Below are 18,614 nucleotides of genomic sequence, written 5' to 3'. Positions count from 1 at the left end.
AAAATACTCACAGAAACAGAGGAACAGTGTATCCACACACATGGCATAGACATTAAAGAAGCCATGCGCCACCAAGTAGGATCCAAATATCACAGTCTGTGTACAACATAAGAGGAAACAGTATGTCAGTCACAACAAATCCAAAACACATCTGGATCACCTTACCCTGCTACCACTGAACTCACTGCAGTTCCCTGACTCACCAGCAGAGGTACCCAATAATAATTCAACGATGGCACTTCCTCCTGGATGACTGGTATCTTGCGCGTGAAGAAGAAGAATGCCAATACACCTGGAACATATTATGGGAAATGTGTGAGAACCAGTGACCTGGCAGCAAAGTCCTGGAAGACGCAATTCACATTTAATTATTTTTTTTAACAGGTTAGGGCCTTTCCTTCATGTTCTGTGGCCACGTCCATCCTTAAAATAGCTGACCACAGACAACCATACATAAAATGTATCATAATAAAAAAGCAACTCACCCACACTTCCTGAAATGAGTAATTTTCCAAGGAACAGTAGAAAGTCTGTCACCTTATCCAGGACCGCCACCCTATGGAACAGAGAGGCATGGTCCAGTGGTCTGACTTTAAAACACAGTCTCGCAAACACACACAACACACAAAACAAACAAGAACAACGATACACACACAAGCACAGTGTGAGAGTGAGAATTTCTTTATCTCACCGAACAACATTTCTCATGAGGAGGAAGAAGGCGTCCTTTGCAGAGGTGCAGAAGTTTTTCCCATATATTGCAATCTATAGAAAGAAATCAAGTCAATTCAATATACATACATTTATTACAGTGCTATTAAATGCTATGGCTCTCATTACATAAATCCTGAAACAATATGGTACAAATAGTGATTTCCAATCAAATTGTACTGTTTTCTTTTATGACAGTATTACAAAGTGTTGTGTGCACAGTGCACAGGTTGTGATTGAGTGTATTGTTTATAGGATCCCCATTTGCCACTCACCATGATGTAGGCGTTTCTGTTCATGAACTTAATGAAGTGCTCTAGGCACCAGAAACAGCACTTCAGGCAGCAAAGCAGGAAGCGAGCGAAGGCATTCTGAGCACCTGGGACGAGAGGGGCAGGGGGGGTGGTGTGAGCATGGTCTCACATCAGACAGACATAAGTATGAGTGTGGTGAGGGGGGGGGGGGGGGGTCAGTGGTGTGTTGACCTTGGGATGTGCCCTGTACCTTTGAGTTTGTGGTCCAGGTATTCCAGGATGATGCGGAAGAACTGGACGATGGAGAGGATGAGTGCACCGAATGCAAGGGAACCCGTGTGATACCTGCAGAGCACAGCACCCACATACATTAGACTGTTTGTGTTTTTTTATGTTTTGATGGTATTCCAATCCAATTGAAGGACTGGACTAAGGAAACTCATACAGCTGATAGTGTGTCTCATTTCACTTCATAACACCTTGACTACATCATGTCAGTGAGGCATGGAGACACAGGTACCGCATAAAAAGTGAAAAACATTCCTACTGAACATGGCAATCAATGAAAGCAGAAATGTCTTTGACAACCTTATGTTAAAGCAGCACTTAAGAAGATTTGCTCTTGGGGTCCCCCTACAGTTGAGAAGCGCAATACTAAATGTGTGTCTTTGCAACAAATTATAAACATAACTCTGGTACAGTGTAGAGGGAATGCGATAAGACCTGCTCAGAGAGTGGCAGAAGTGCCATTTAGAGTAAAAAAAAACTTGGGGGGCTTGTGATAAGTCTAAGGGATAAAAATCCCTGTTTAACATGAAAATGTTCTTATGTTCAAATCGACACACACACACAAACATCAGCCCAAATCTCTCCAGAAAACATACTGGATCAGACACACACACACACACACACACACACACACACACACACACACACACACACAGACAAGCTCAGTTATGCTTAGTTCTCACACTGGATCAGATGACTACCTTATAGCCCTGCCAAAAGCGGCGAAGAGCGGGCACGCTGGGATGTCTGCAGGCTTCTTGAGGGCCCAGTAGTAGGAGGCGAAAGCCCCGGCCAGGGTGCACTGGCCCAGGGCGATGGTGAAGTTGACCAGCCACAGGAAGACCAGCAGGTTGCCCAGCTGCAGGATGAAGATGTAGCGGTGGTACACACTCTCGCCGCCATAGAATGCAAACGTACACTGGGCTCCCGGGCACAGCTTAGTCACGTTCGTCTTGTTGAAGGTCTGAGACGAAAATAAAATACAAATGATATATCTAATATATATGCCAGAAATGCATATGAGCAAACATAGGTTACATTCACATTCTTATAGGCACTTTAGTTTTGGCAATTATATATGCAAGGGTTGTATTAATGCTCACCATAACATTTAGGGGAGAATCCCTTCTAATTAATTACATACAGTATGTCACAAAAAAGGAGATCTATGATAACACCTTAATAAACTGTCAAGAGTAAGTGTTAGCTTTCTTTGCACTACACTGACACTAAATATTATACACTATATTTCCTACTGTGGTGATAAAATAAATAAGCAAAGTGATAAAGCAGATGAGACATCCACAATGGCTTACCTCAGGGTTACAAGTGAGATTGGCATACTGGCACTTGGGCTGTGTGGACATGACTTTATACACAGCATCACCAGACGATGCCAAGAAGCTGATTATAGCTCCAGTTAAGGACAGCAGCTCGCTTAGACTGTGACACTGAGAGCCATTTTACAGTATTAGCAGAGCAGATCTCAGAACAGGGGCACAAATGGCCTTACTGTGGAGAAAGGATACACAGCCGTCACAGCCCAGTAGGCGATACAGACCGCCAGGAGGAAGAAGGTGATGATGGGGTAGAACAGAGTCGACATGATGTATCCAATGGCCCTGAGAACAAGAGCGTGAGAGAGAGGGAGGGAGAGGGATGGAGAAAGAGGAAGAGAGAGGGAGAGAGAGAGAGCGGGAGAGAGAGGGAGAGGAAGAAGGAGAAAAACAGTGGTGATGAGAGGGAGGCGATAGAGACATATAGAGAGAGTGAGAAAAAGAGGGTGATAAAAAGAGAGTGATGAGTGCAAGAGACAGAAAGAGATGAAGGGGGAAAGTTAGAAAAAGAGAGGGAGAGAAAAAAAGAAAGTGTGAGAAACAGAGAGACAGAGAGAGAAAGAGAGAGTCACTGTACAGCAGTAACTGTCCAGCTCAATGGAATTTCATGAGACAATCAGCCTTTGAGACTGGACACTGTGCTCTGAGTTGTGCTGTCTGGGTTTACTCACTTGCTCCCCTCTTTCAGAAGGGCGATTGCAATACGCACTCTGCTCCGCAAGAAGATTAACATTAAGATGACGATTGCCTCGATCACAGCCAAGGAGATCACTGCAACACAATTACAAACTGTCACAAAACCTGATCAACTTTACAGGGCATTGACATAGCTCACACAAATATGCTTTCTTTTATATTACTAATAGAACATTGCCTCAACTTGACTCCTGAAACTATGGTCAACTAATCTGCCACTAATCAGCCTAATCCTAAGGAAAATGGAGAGGCCATGACTGTAAGAATTTAAGAATCACTAAATCACAATAAACAATTACAGAGTGACCTCACTAGATTCCTGAGCTTAGCTACATTGATTTGCAATGATTACTGTCCCATTTCAGGGTCATAAGGGAAGAAACTTAATGAGGTCTATTATCATCAACACTGTAAACTTCTGCACAGTGGCCAATAGGCTGTGTGTGTGTGTGTGTGTGTGTGTGCGTGTGTGTGTGTGTGCGCAGTTGGTTGAGGGTCGGCTCTGCTTACTGAAGATTAGCCAGGTCTGGCTCAGCTGCAGGTAGACTCTGAAGTCCGTCTGGAAGCCAATGTCTGAGATGGTGACATCAGCATCAGGCTTCCCCTGGAGCACGCTGTACTCCCAGTAACAGTGCCAGATTCCTGAGGGAGAGAAGAGAGAGAGAGAGAGAGAGAGAGAGAGAGAGAGAGAGAGAGAGAGAGAGAGAGAAAGAGAGAGAGAGTGTCAGAGAGATTGAAAGGGAGAGAGGGTGGAGAGATGGATGAAGAAAGATGAAGGGCAAGAGATGGAGAGAGAAAGAGAGACAAAGTGAGGAGGGAAAGACATAGAGAGAGATAGAAATAGCAATAGAGACGAAATACATGAGAGACAGGAAAGACAGGGTGGAGGAAGAGAGAAAGGGATGAGAGAGTGAGAGATGAGAGATAAGAGAGTGAGAGAGAGACACTGTGGTTTCTCTGCTATGCGATGAATGAGTGTAGGCAGCCTCAGGATTTTATCTGACGGTGAGTTTCTGCTCAGTGCAGCAGTTTCCTGCGGCAGTGTGAGGGCGTTTAGGCCCACTGAGCTCAAACACATGGCATCACATGGCACAATGTGGCATGTACCCACCGTAACCCACAGCCGTAATGACCCCGAAGATGACGAGCCACAGCAGCACTCCGGCCGTAAACCGCAGCAACAGGATAAACAGCAGGCTGACCACCATGGTTATGACTAGACCACTGCAGACCACAGGGACACATACGGTGTTATGGGCTTAGTTACAGGGTAGAGCTCAATAGCATTTAAACACCTACATAAACACTCACTAAAAAAAACGCAACACAAAGACACAAACAGACACAAAGCAGACACACACACAGACACACACACACGATAAACACTCATTCAGGCAAATACACAAAAATACACACAACAACACAGACATGCACACACAGACTTCAAACTGTTTATTATTGATCTAAAAGAGAAGTCCCTCTGGAAATAGAATTGAACTCAAGTCTTTTGTACTAAATAATTTCTAGAAATCAACATTTTATCCAGGTAATCAACAATATGTGAACACTGAACAGTAAACCTGTACATACATGAGAATCCAGTACCAGGAGCTTGCGTAGTCCTCGAAGATCTTGATGCCCACCTCCTTGGCATCCAACAGGGCGGTGATGCCACTGAAACACAGTGTGGATCATTCAGAACCAGCCAATGGCATCAAGCGTTTCATAACGGTACTCTCTCTCTGTCTCAAAGCCACACGCAGGGTTAGTCCCTGAAGGTTATGAGGAGGCTCGTTACCGGCTGCCCAGCAGGCGTTCAGTAGTCAGGGCCTCCGTCATCAAACCAACACGGGTGAGTGTTAATGCTACTACCACAGTGATCAGGGAAAGCTGATGCCTGTTACTACTGGTCTACGGAGACTACAGTATGTCCGGTCAACATAGAGGTGTTATACAGAGGGACACAGAGCGGAGAGTTCGGAGATTAGCCATCTAGATCCCTTCGGCTTTTCTACTGGGTAGCCCGGGCACATGAACACAATCACTACGGTGGAGTTGTTGCATGTACGTGTACAAGGGCGAAAAAAGCCAAGGCTAGAAGAATGAGCTTGGATACTCGGTTCTGATGGCTATCACTCGGACAAACCACAACATTTGTTCCGAGTCCTCCAGGCCCCAGGCAGCGGATTAAGAGGGAGCATCACATATCTCTCACTGCTCTGTTAGTCACAAAGAGCTGTAATAGATATCAGAACCGGAGTATTGGTGAAATGTGTCTCTCAGGTTCACTAGATGGATGGCCTCTACATGGTTTCTAAAGCACAGCTGCGAGTGTGTGGGTCGGTCGGTCGGTCAGTCGCTTTATCCTGTGGGAATAACGCTCTGAAGTCCACTTCTACTACGGACATGACTGAATAGCTGCCTGTGCTCCTGCTGCAAGATTCTTCACTATAAATGACATTGCCTGTGCAATTACTTGAGGATTTTATTGGATATTATGTGAACTGTTTTCTTTGAGTGTGTCTGGAAAGAGTTAAAACTTCACAGCACTACCTGAGCTTCAGTGTAAATGAAGACGGAATCTTTTGTCAGCGTGGATTTCTAAGCTCAAATTCAAGGACAATTGTGTGTGTGTGTGTGTGTGTGTGTGTGTGTGTGTGTGTGTGTGTTGTAGCAGGATTTCTAGGTGCTCAGGTGCAGATGGTCGATTATACGGGGGCGGGGAGGTTAGTCTGCAGGAGGCTTGGGACAAGGTCATGAGTGGGGGCCAGAAAAATGATGAGAGACCTTTCCGATCCTTGCTGAATGGCTGTTACTCGGCTACAAAAGAAGACATTGTGAATGTTACTCCGTACAGAAAGAAATAAAGAAAAAAAATGAAAGAAATTCCTCAGAACATAGCTGCCCTCCCTGCTCATTCTGAAAATGCTGTGCTTGTATCTCACTGAATCATTGGGTAGCACATCATGTTGTTCAGAATAGTTTAATCACATCTGCAGCGGAGGGAACTTTGCCATTCTAGTGTGTCCTTGTTTGTAATCTCGTGGCACTGTGTCTGTCCTTGGTTTCATACTGAGAGAACATATTGAGACATTGGTTATGAAATTGTAGCCTGTAATTACTGACTGTGATTTGCATACCCAAAGTCATTGTGAGTCCTTTGCACAAATGAAGCATTAAGGACTGAGACTTCAGTGCCAGTTGCACATGCATGCAATCATGCATTATTCCATTAAGAAATGTTAAAGTCTGACAATGCCAAAGTCTTGTTGGTTTAAACCACAAACCACAATATCCTACCCTGCAAGAGCTGTCCAGTCTTCCCTGAATGGAGAAATAATCAACTTAAGATGGTGGCTTCAGAAAACCACAACATGAATTAACATTCATCTTCCGATTGATTTTCCTTAAAGTACAGCACTACTGCTTTAGGACACACACTCTCTCAAATACACACACAAACACAAACAAACAAACACACAAACACACACACACACACACACACAGTATACATGCACAATTTACAATTTAGTTCGGTCTAATGCCATGACAAATTGAGAGGGGCTTTCAGGACAAGTTTGAAATGTCAACAAAAGCACTGCCTAATTGTGTGGGCAAGCTGCACGGCCTCCTGGGAATGAGGAGGTGTTTGGCATTCCCCTGGGGCCCTTTCCCTCTAATGGCCACTCTTATATCTGCCCCATCACTCACTTCCTTCTCCTCTCCTCTCCTCTCTTCCACTCTCCTCCCCTCTTCTTTCATCTTCTCTTGCCTCCTCTCTTCTACTTTCCTTTCTTCTCCTCTCCTCTCCCCCACTCTCCTCCTCTCTACTCTTCTCTCCCCCACTATCCTCACCTCCACTCTCCTCTCCTGTCCTCTCCTCCACTCTCCTGTCCTCTCCTCTCATTTTCTCTTCTCTTTCCTTTCATGTCCTCTCATCTCCATTTCTCTCCTCTCCTCTACTATCCCCTGGGTGGGCACTCACACAGAGAGTTAGAGAAACCTTTCATAAAAATGGTTCTTGGTGAAATGAATGACCATCACAATTTGCTGTGTTAAACTCTACAAAGAGCCAAGGACAATCAGCTGAGGTGTAGCTCAAATAGATTGTCTTACAGAAGGAAGTTCATGAAAGCTTTTGTGATTATTTCAAACTGTCCCCATATTCCCAAGCTCAGGAGCCCTGAGAATAAAAAGACATAAACTGGATTTGTAAACAGCGTTTAACAGTCACTTCGAAGCACTGAGTGGATCGGGACTTACTTTGCAGCGTCTCTAAGATCAGTCACGCTCCTGGTTTTACCTAAGCCATCTTTGAAGTCAGTTTTGTTGGCGACAGTTAAGGTGCCATTTCTGGTGATGAAGTCAGGGAAGCACCTCTGCAGGACTGAAATACAAGATGGAGGAAGTCAGTTAGTCATCAGGCTGTAATCTCACTCTGCATAGGTCTATTCCATAGAGTGAACATACTTCATTACACAAAAATATTTAAGAGCATCATCAAGCCAAAGTCATAAATCTTTACTTTGAAGTGTTCAGGCCTCAGTTTGTAGAGCAACCTTAACACTGAAGTGGGATCAAATCCAATCTTAACAGCATTTCATCAAACTCTTTGTGAGTTCATTTCACGCTGTATTTGAAATGGTAAAATAAAGTGCACTGTGTACTATGCGGAAAAGCGTCACCTGTGGACACACTTACAAGGTCTGCTGGGCACAATCATGGACGGGCAGTCCTCGTCTCGTAAGACCTGCGCAACAGACTGCAGGAGGGGAGACAGACAACGAAACAAAATGAGACGTCATGTAGACACAGTGTAGCAGAATGACAGGGCCCATCTGAGCTCTGCACTCAACAGCCAGACATGAGGAAGATGACTGATGGTTTTTAAAGTGGTAAGGGATTCTGTCACAGTGCACACATGTACGTGTGTACGCATGAGAGTGTGTGTGTGTGTGTGAAAGTGTGTATATTCTAATGTGTGTGTGTTTGTGTGTGCGTGTCTGTATGCGTGAGAGAGAGTGTGTGTGTAAGTGTGTATATTCATGTATGTGTGTGAGTGTGTGTGTGTGTGTGTGTGTGTGTGTGTGTGTGTGTGTGTGTGTGTGTGTGTGTGTGTGTGTGCCTGCGTATGTGTGAGTGTGTGTGTGTGTTTGTAAGTGTGTATATTTATATGTATGTTTGTGTGTGTGAGTGTGTATGGATGTGTGTGTGTGTGAAAGCTCTTGCGTGCTGTTCTAAATGTGGCCTTGCATTGGCATGTGGGAAGAGTGGCGAGGTGTGGTGACTCAGCAGAAGCAGTCCGTCAGCGTTTGCGTTGGTGTGCGACCGGCCAGCGCAGCACTCGTCGCCCGGGCGCTAACGACAGGATGGCGTTGGTGTCTCTTGCCGCTGTGTGCCAGCTCTGCCACACTGGCTGATGTCACGTATGCTTCCCTACACTCCCTACTTGGTCTGTCCTTGTGCATCATCGCCACTTCTGCGTTATTGTAATAATACTCTAATTATATATTCAAATAAAATAATGTGAAAATAATTTGCATAGTACGATGGTTATTTGTGGTCAAGGACGTTTTCTCAAAAGCGATCATGGAACTTGCTAAAACTTGGCAATATCACAGCTGAATGTTGCTGTTGTTTGCATTTGTAAATCAGTGTGTAAAGTGTGTTATTTAGTCAGATAGACCTTGTCAATTCTCAGTTGATTATACATTCACAGGTGTGAACTGTGTTTGATGATGTTGAAGATGAAAAGAAAGTACCTTCCACGGATTGTCAAAGCCTGGCTTGCAGAACTGTCGATAGTATTCCCAGTAGCTCTTGTTGTATCTGTAGTTGTACTGCATGTCTAGGTAGGTGGCAAATCTGTCTGGGCACTTGGACACGCACAGCTGGTGAGACAGATAGAGAGAAGAAAGAATTTGTAAACACTGAAATACTTTCATGCATGCATATTCAATTTCATATAATATACACAGTTTTAGCACAGCCACTTAAACAGTACACAGATTTGATGAGCAAAACAAAAACAAATCATTACTTAGTGTAAGGGTCTTGCCTTAGTTCTGTTTTCCTGTTTGTAGTATGCTCATGTCACTTCCTGTCACATTTGTTTACCTCCTGTGTCTTGTGCCATGTGCTAATATCATAGATGAGATTAGAAAGCTAGATACCGCATTGTCCGTCAAGTTCTATTAGGTGGCATCGTAAACGCGGCTGCCATATTGCTGGGGGCAACACCGTTACTGTCTATGGGCAACACTTGCAATCAGAGACACCTGTCCTCCTGTCCTCCAGAGTCACATGCTCCTCCATTGGACTCCAGTGATTGTTGCCCCCACCAAGATGGCGTCGCTATTTATGTACGTTCTGGAGCCCAATGCGGTATTTAGCTTTCTAATATCTATGCTCCTTTCTTTATCCTAGTCATGTGCCTTGTGTTCCCCATACCTGCGTCTCCAACCCTCACCTGTCCCTGATCATTAGTCCTGTTAATCACTCGTTAAGTTTACCTGTCTCTTGTTACCCTGTTGGCCCCTGTGTATTTAAACCCTCTGCCTTTCCTCAGTCTTTATCGTGTGTTACACGCAGTACGGTTTGTGTGTGTGGTTCTTTGTAAGTAAAGATTCCTCTGTTTCCAAGTTTGCCTTGTCTTGTCCTGCATTTGGGTCCAAACTCCCATCAATACTGTTACACTTAGGCTTTCAATAGAACAATTTACTCTTCAGCGCTACAAACACTGCTCACCATTCAGCACAGAAAAGGCAAAAATGATTAAGCTTTCATGTAAACGTCAACAGACTATATCCCTGGTCCCTAAGCCATCATATCTTAGATTAACCTCAGATATATTAAGAAGAAATGCAACAGATGATTCAGAACTTCATGATCACAGAACCGCATGTATAATTTGCTATAAAACAGCATTGTATTGATTTGGCTTTTCACCTGCATACTTGCATAACAGTGTATAGACTGCTCTGACAGGGCATATCAGTTCAGATTCTGTGCAGTGGCCAGTTTTATAGTTGTGCCTTTGTAGTGTTACTGTAATGCGTTTTCTCTGATGCTTACAGAGCAGTGCATTACCGACGGAAAGCAAGGTTCATTTCCCAAAACTATAAAGGCCAGCACACCAAATCTGTTTAGAAAGCACCAACAGGCTCCTGTGCCCATTCACTGTGTAATGAGGTAGTGAGTGTAGTCTCTGAGTCGGATAGCTTTTCTCAGAGCAATGGTTGAATTCAGATGGAGAGAGAACCTCTCTTTGAATGAATGGAGTGCGTGATTTTGTTGAAGTCAGAGGTTTGTACGGACTACAAATGGGGAGGGGGGATTGATTTCTGTGAGACTTTCGATGGTTTTGAGGAAATGGTGTCTTTTCAGAAAATGTGAAATCGTGACTGGAAACCAAACTGCAAGCGCCTCACTCACCTGAGTTGTTGGACATTGCAGGTTTATCAAAACTGCTGGATTGGCACAATGTAAAATGTTGAAGTAAAATAATATGGCTTTGTTTCTGTGGACAAAGAGAAGAACAAAGGACCATAAAAACACTGACATCATTTTCCATTTGAGTTGTTCCTGACATGTCTGTATGGGATTACAAGCCAATAACATTTCATTAGGTAGTTCTGACTGATAAACAGCAAAAAAATATTATAATATATTAGGCAAGGCAAGGCAATTTTATTTGTATAGTGCATTTCATACATCAAGCAGTTCAATGTGCTTTACAGAGAAGAGACAACAGTGTAGTTTATAGTAAAAAAGTACATGACAGCAATAAAAGACATTCCATAAAACCACATATGTATTAAAAAAGAACAAGGAGAGAGAAATAGATAAAAAGATAAAAAATAAAAAATATAAAAAGATAAGAAGATAAAAAATACATTAAATACTAAAAGGAAAACATTAGCAATGTTAATGATATGCATCACTGAAGAGTGTGGTCTTTAGTTTTGATTTAAAAATAGAAACTGTGGGAGCATTTTTAATCTCTTCTGGTAGTTTGTTCCATAGTTTAGCTGCATAAACACTAAAGGCTGACTCACCACGTTTTGTTTTGGCAGTTCTTTGAACCAAAAGATTTTTGTTTTGAGACCTCAGTGATCTGGATGAACATGTCATGTATATATTTTGGTCCAATGCCATTTAGTGCTTTTAAAAACAAGAAGTAAAACTTAAAAATCAATTATATAGATGACAGGAAGCCAGTGTAATGACCTCAGGATAGGGGTGATGTGCTAATTTCTTTTAGTCCTAGAAGGCACTCTAGCAGCTGCATTTTGTATAGTTTGTAATTGCTTTATAGTTTTTTTTGGAAATCCCAGTTAAAAGGGCATTTCCGTAGTCTATCCTGCTGATGTACCATGGCAAAATGGAATGCAATTCAATCCATGTTTATTCTATTTTTTAACCAATATTATTCAAATTGATTTTAGGATTGCATTGTCACTTTGCAAATTAAAATACAATTTGTTGGAAATTATTGCAATTTGCAATATTAAATTACATAATGAATTGGCAATTGCATAATGTAATGTCTTTTTGAATTGCATATTGGAGATTGTGTAGCATTCTCATTTGAATTAAGCTACACATATGCTTCCATATGGAAGCATGTAAAGATTAAACAATAAGGGGCCTAGGATCGATCCCTGAGGAACACCACAATTTAGGATTGCTGGTTTTGAGGTGAAATTTTCTATGGCTACAAAGTAGCCCCTGCCTTGTAAGTAAGGTTTTAGCCATTTTATGACAGCACCTGGAAAACCGACCCAGTGCTCCAGTCGATTCATTTTATATTATGATAAAAACATCTAGTTGGTATTGATTTTAGCATGAAGAGACTTACCTAGCTCTCTCTCATAAGATCATTTTGACTTAATTTAATAAAAAATTTACTTATTTTAAAGTGTCTTATCAAGACAGGTTTTACGGGGTTATACGGATTATGTTGTCAAATAAGCCATTACTTCAATTCATCGTGTTTCCTTACTCTCTGACAACATATGGTGATCATTTTTGGAATGGTTACAATTTATTTTCCATTATTTCCTACATACTGATCCTTTAAGGCACTGGCAGCCAAATTTGCTTGTTTTTAAGACAAATTTGCTGGTTTTCGTGATGAGACGTCTTAAAATAAGTCAAACTCTTATTAAATTTAGTCAAATGATTTTACAAGAAAGCCCTAAGTAAGTCTCTTTATACTAAAAACATTACCAACTAGGTTTTGTGATCTTAACATTTGGTTAGATAAGCAGCTTTTAAGCCTTGAATTTCCCCTTGGGGATCAATGAAGTATCTATCTATCTATCTATCTATCTATCTATCTATCTATCTATCTATCTATCTATCTATCTATCTATCTTTTCTGGTGTAGAAATATTACTGTTGCCATCCAGCTATACCAGTTTCAGAATTCTATTTTAGCAACTGATGGTCACTGTAAGTGACACAGGTTTCTTTGAGAGGATAGTTTCTTTACAGGGGAGTACTGATCCCAGTACAGCCTGGTGGTGGTACTTACGCATTGGGAGTGCCCTGTTGGCCACAGAACTGTCCGTGGCTGTCTGTGGGATACACCACCTTCCTGGGGTCACCGTGAATCCAGGCTGGAAGGAGAGGGGAACGGGTTATTTACATTTTTCATCACACGATGCAAAGCCTCTGAATTACATTACTTTTAGATTGCCTAGGCAAAGATTATTTCATAATATACCGGTATTAAATTTTTGATAACGATAGCTTATTTGCAGCCTGGTAAGGAAATGAGGAACCAGGGCTCTCTACTGTAGTTTGCGAATAGAGCAGAGCATTCCGTGGCTAACTTCCTTTCATTGTACCTTGATGCCTGGCATGATTGGCTATGTGCTGCTAGAGTATAGGCACCGGATATGTCAATAGACAGTCAGTCACTGGTTTCTACTAAGTTGGCTGATATCTACTTATCTTAATGAATGTCAGTGTTATGCAGTTTTTTTTGTGCAGTTTTTCATGTTTTTCTTCCTGCAGTGCAGAGGTGCAGGAAAAACAAAATTCCTTTAATGGGGCGATTACTCATTGCTGTCTGTCTCCTGCTGGGGCTGGGTCACAACAACAGGGCTTTATTGTAGTCATTGTCTTGATTTGACTCTAAAGACTTTGCTATGTTTAGTCCTCTAGAGAGTGAAGGTTAGCCAAGTCTAGCAAGGGTATGGGTTGAGTCATAGCCTTAATAAGAATTAGGTGCCGAGAACCTTCTGCCACTGTGATCGTCGCTTCAGGTCTAAACATATCAACATGTATCACTCTGTCCGTTCCCTAAAAATGTTAACTTTTCTGGTCCTTGGCTTTCATCTTAGTAGAACCTTTATGTTTTTTTCTGTAATTAAAACTGATTTTTGGAGCTTCTTTGAATCCTGTGATTCTGTCTGGGTCTTTGTCCTCTGTTTGACCCAGACTAATGCAGTTCCACACACCCTCTGTGGTCAAGTTCTTCAGTGAGTCTGGAGTTCTTATCTCTATTCACTTCCCAACTTGCAACATCGAAATGTCCTTATCTCAGTCTTCCTTTGTGCCCCCCACCCCAACACACACACACACACACACACACACACACACACACACACACACACACACACACACACACACACACACACACACACACACACACACACACACACACCCTTAAGTGACAGAGTCTCTTTTTGCTCTTTGCAATATGAATAAATGTTCAAAAGTAGTGGTGTCGTGCAGGTGTTCTTATTCTGCTGCTTATCATTTCCATGTGCACATTCCCGATAAGATTCACTCATCGTCGACCCTTTTGAAGATTTCTCTTTTTCTCTCAATATTGACCTTTCATGTAAACTATGTGATTCATGCGAGTTAGATCTAAAAGCTGAGATGCTAGTTTAACAATATGAATCACCACTTAACACATAAATAAATCTTTGATATCAACATGTTTAAACATTTACATTAACATTTATTAATTTAACTTAACTTTTATCTAAAGCGACTTACATATGTAAATTATATTACAGGGGCAATAAGACACGCTCTATTTATGTGTATGTGTTTGTATGTACCCTTTATGTTGCATGTGGTTTTTATCTGGACATTGAGTCTGTAAATAAAGTTATATATATATTTATACAGCCCACACATGGCTCAACAAAATGGGCAGACAATGATGAACACAAACCAAGCTTCAACTGACTCAACAATGCCAATGAGGTTGGACTGTGTTGATTTCCATAGAAGGCTGAGCAAAAACAAATCTGAACTAAATCATCGAACTGAAGAGGAGATGCATCAACCTCTCGTAAGGCTGTGCTCTCAGTGCAGTCACCTTAATAAGATTTGTCATCAAAACCTCTTACGCACTTAACCTCTCTCCCGCTGACTGAGCGAATGGGTCATGATCGGCTCACCCTTTGCCTTGGTAGGGTGGAAAAACAATTTAAAAAATGAGGTTTGGACAAAGAAAATCCATCTTCACTTAATCAAAGCCAGGCCCACAATCGTTTAAAATCATCTCCATTCTCTACTACCCAAAACAGCCCTCCTTCTCTCTCTCTCTCTCTCTCTCTCTCTCCCTCTCTCTTAAAGTAATTGGACAACAAAGTCCACCCTTGGCATGGGACGTGAGACTACTGCCAAGGGATGCCTTCCAGACAGAGTACACAGTGAGATGATCTCGCCGATGATCTCATTCTGTTTTACTCCTAGAAGAAAAGAGAGAAAGTGAGAGAGAAGTTTGTGTGTGTGTGTGTGTATGAGAAGACACTCTGCGTATGAGAAAGAAAAAGAGCAACAAATGTGTGTGTGTGTATGAGAGACACTTTGTTTATGGTGAGAGAAAAAGATCAACAAATGTGTGTGTCTATGTGTGTGTGTGTGCCCAAACGAACACCACAGAGCTGAGCTAAGTGAGTCATGTGACTGGTATTGTGGTATTGTCTCAGTGGCCGCTGGCTGCCTCGAGTGCCTCAGACAGAGAGAGAGAGAGAGAGGGCGAGAGAGAGCTGGTCACTGCAGGCCACTCCGGTCCGTGGGGTACACAGATTAACCCCGAGATGAAAGTGAGAAAAGGAGAAAAAAAAAAGCACAGACAAATCTCGGCACAAAGCATGAGCCAAAGTCTCGGAATATGAGCATTCCTGACACCCACTCATCTGTGTGGACGTGACCCCTCTCCGTAAAACCTGCCTGGGCGTCTGGCTGGCAGAAGAAGGAGCCTGTTTCTTCCACTCCCACAGTCTGCCTCATGCAATCACAGGCGTGGTCACGGAGCACGGATTGGAGATGCTTCAAGCGTGGGGGGGGGCTTTCTCTGTAATGTTTCTCAGAGGTGAGCTGAGAGAAAGATTGCAGCTCTGCATAGGCAGGCTACTGTGAATAAGGGTGTTCCACACAACACCTGCACATCAGCTTATTCAGTCACGCCGAAAAGGGAAGTCACAATGCAGCCGCTGTCAAAGCAAACCCTGCTCCTCTCTTTTCTATATATAACCTTGTATATCATGATCATTAGGCTATGAAAAGAAAAGTGCATCTAGTCATTTATTTAGGAGAGAGAAAAGTAATAGGCCTGGTATAGTCCTGGGTCTGTGTCCCGCACACGGCGCGTGATGAGAATTGCGTCATCAAAGCGGCATGCGCGCAAATGTGCACAGAGGAGCATACCACCTCCACAAGACTTCACTTGGATAGTGTAGATGAGCACATCATCTGTTAAGATTCAATTTCAGTGTGTAAAATTGTTGTTGAACAATTACTGAACATCACCTTTAACAAATCAAACTCCCAACCTTAACCATACTGTACATTTTAGTGAACAGAGAGTGAACATATATTTGTTGATAATCTGAGCATCTGTCTGTGGGCGGACTTACCAAGTGAAGTGTGACTAAAAGAGAAGCTGCAGATGTAGAAGCTGCAGTGCATTCCAAAGAAGACACCATTATTCAAACCATTTTTTTTCCATCAGCACCTTCTGTTGGTCCATTATGTGCCTTTCAATCTTTTGTCTGCCCACCATTTTCCTCTTTGCTTACCCACACATTTACCCACACACCCAACACTTCCCCTAATAACAGTCGACCATGGAGCACGTCCAGATATGACTCTACTCTGGCTCAGCTCTGGTGCAGTCCTGGCTGCTATTTGGATTTTCTTTGTGTGCAAAACCCTCCCCCTAGACCTGCTTATTACCAATAACAATTCCACCCCACCCCCCCAGACCCTAAAAAAGAATTATTCCCCTTATTACACGCTCGGAGAGAACTGACGAATGTGTGGCAGGAATGAGCTCGGAAACACACTGAGTTATGATTGAATATAGGTGGCCATTGCTCAACACTGGGAAGATAAAGGAAAGGATTAGAGGTAATTGCTTCTCCGACTGGTGTTTTGGGCTGACTGTATGTGTCACACGCCGTCATATTTCTCACTCAGTGCAAACACAGGGCACACACTGCACTGCAGCCTGCACTGCAACCTTCATGGGGAGATAGTGTGAGAGTATTTAATTACTATTTTCATCTTTTAATTTTTTTTGGATGCTCCTTTTGCTTTTATTTATGGTAAGCACATGTCTTTGAATAGGAAATGTACTATTAATACTGCTGTTCTGTATAATTCACAATTATTATAGCCAGTGGTGGCTTGGCCTGTCAGTTATGGTTGATAAGAGATTGTGAGGCCTATTTTTTCCTGGATACATTGCATGTGCACGATGGCTGTGAAACTATTTTTCTCCAAAGTTGACAATTTAGAGCATTCACACTGACTACATAATAAGTATGTCCCAGGTGCGGCTTTAGCTGATCCTGAAAATAAATGAAAATCAAGACCCTTCACAGCCTTCACATTCACATAATGCAAGCTATGCCATGTAAAACAGGCCTTAGAAAGTGGCATACTCTGAAGTGTTTGCCAGGGGACTCTAAAATGCATCTGGCTATCCATTCTGGTTCTGAATAGTTTCTGGTTGGTTCGGTAAATTGGTTTCAATCTGAAGTTGTTATGCAAGTGGCTTTGATGATGTCACAAGCAGGGAGCCACTCGAGCAGCACTTACCCACAGTTCCCAGCGCGATGTAGCCGAGGATAACGATGATGAAGATCACACAACACAGGACGTCTGTGCAGCTCCTGGAGAAAGACAGCAGAGGAGAGAGAGAGAGAGGGAGGGACGGGAGAAAGAGAGAGGGAAGGAGGGGTGAGAGAGAGAGAGATAATGTGAAAAAGGAGGTCTGAAGTCTCACATCTATTAGAGTCTCTGGAGTCTCTACGCTCCATCAAAACAAACCAAAAACTGTGTGAATCTGGTTTGGTGGCTTCGGATTTCTTGCTTCTCTCCTTTGGGTTTCTGTGATTATCATATCTGAAAATAGTTTGGAAACACAGAGCCGCTCTGCGTTCTAAGACCGTTTCAAACGTGTCTCTGTAAAGTGGGTGGTAATGGACGAGAAGAAATGGAGGGGGGGGGGGGTGTTGGAGTGGCAAACACAGCTTCTGTGTTGCACATCCTTCCTCTCTACTCAGGGTTTTTGGCTTTTGAAATGTCGGTCTCCCCCACAATGCTCTCTGTCAGGTGTGTGTGTGTGTGTGTGTGTGTGTGTGTGTGTGGGGGGGGGGGGGGGGGGGGTGCAGATAGAGAGATAGAAAACAGATAAAGATAGAGAGAGAGGAGGCTCTCTGCACAGCGTTTTCTGTCAGGTGAGAAAGAGAGGTGGGGAAGAGGGAGAGAGAGAAAGAGAGAGTGGAGGCTCCCTGTGCGGTGTGTTCTGTCAGGTGAGAAATAAAGGTGGGAGAGAGATACAGAGAGAGAGAGAGAGGGAGTGAGAGAGGAAAAGAGAGAGCGAGAGAGAGAGAGAGAGGGTGAGCGAGTGGAGGCTCCCTGCGCGGTGTGGAGCCAGCGTGGCCCGGTGAGAGTGCGCCAGTGCGGCAGCTCTAATGAGACGCGCTTACACCCCGAGCCGCTCGCTGCCTCCCTCCGCCGGGACTCCTCAAAGCAGCGCACTTCAAAGGGAGAATGCCAGCCTGCGTCTTCCGCTCCTTCTGCCTCTCTCTCTCTCTCGCCCTTTCTTTCTTTCTTCCAAACTTCCTCTCCCCCTCCTCTTGTTCCTCCTTTTGGCATAGAAATCCATGCCTATCCCTCCCTTCTCTCTCACTCCCTTTGGCATGCTGTGCATCTTTCTCTCTCTCTCTCTCTCTCTCTATCCCTCTCGCTCGCACTCCCACACTCTCTCTATCCTCTCCCTCTCTCTTTCACTTTCATCCTCCCCTCCTCTGCCTCTCTCTCTCTCTCTCCCTCTGTCTCTCCCCTC

The 18,614-nt window shown here is 43.3% G+C and overlaps 1 protein-coding gene across 5 annotated transcripts in view; it reads right to left on the bottom strand.

The window, feature by feature from the left end:
• slc44a5b (solute carrier family 44 member 5b) overlaps positions 1–18,614 on the bottom strand; it is a 43,934-nt gene that overhangs the window by 3,806 nt on the left and 21,514 nt on the right. For 2 of the 5 annotated variants that reach the window (XM_042056823.1, XM_042056822.1), the window contains exons 3-22: positions 17,363–17,436; positions 12,825–12,909; positions 10,721–10,805; positions 9,049–9,177; positions 7,988–8,048; positions 7,550–7,673; positions 6,074–6,106; positions 4,877–4,960; positions 4,398–4,510; positions 3,797–3,928; positions 3,262–3,361; positions 2,783–2,875; positions 2,570–2,657; positions 1,955–2,217; positions 1,216–1,310; positions 987–1,090; positions 692–765; positions 486–556; positions 204–292; positions 12–96 (exon numbers count right to left, since the gene is read on the bottom strand). In XM_042056823.1, the coding sequence (XP_041912757.1) occupies positions 12–96; positions 204–292; positions 486–556; positions 692–765; positions 987–1,090; positions 1,216–1,310; positions 1,955–2,217; positions 2,570–2,657; positions 2,783–2,875; positions 3,262–3,361; positions 3,797–3,928; positions 4,398–4,510; positions 4,877–4,960; positions 6,074–6,106; positions 7,550–7,673; positions 7,988–8,048; positions 9,049–9,177; positions 10,721–10,805; positions 12,825–12,909; positions 17,363–17,436 (1,982 nt within the window). Of the gene's footprint in view, positions 1–11; positions 97–203; positions 293–485; positions 557–691; positions 766–986; positions 1,091–1,215; positions 1,311–1,954; positions 2,218–2,569; positions 2,658–2,782; positions 2,876–3,261; positions 3,362–3,796; positions 3,929–4,397; positions 4,511–4,876; positions 4,961–6,073; positions 6,107–6,586; positions 6,611–7,549; positions 7,674–7,987; positions 8,049–9,048; positions 9,178–10,720; positions 10,806–12,824; positions 12,910–17,362; positions 17,437–18,614 lie in introns of all 5 variants that reach the window. The other 3 variants (XM_042056826.1, XM_042056825.1, XM_042056824.1) reach the window with 2 other exon arrangements.

This window comes from Alosa sapidissima, chromosome 12 (assembly GCF_018492685.1).
Source record: "Alosa sapidissima isolate fAloSap1 chromosome 12, fAloSap1.pri, whole genome shotgun sequence".
Lineage (NCBI taxonomy): Eukaryota > Metazoa > Chordata > Actinopteri > Clupeiformes > Clupeidae > Alosa > Alosa sapidissima.
The sequence above is the reverse complement of the archived record's forward strand: the minus strand, read 5'-3'. Positions and strand labels throughout refer to the sequence as shown.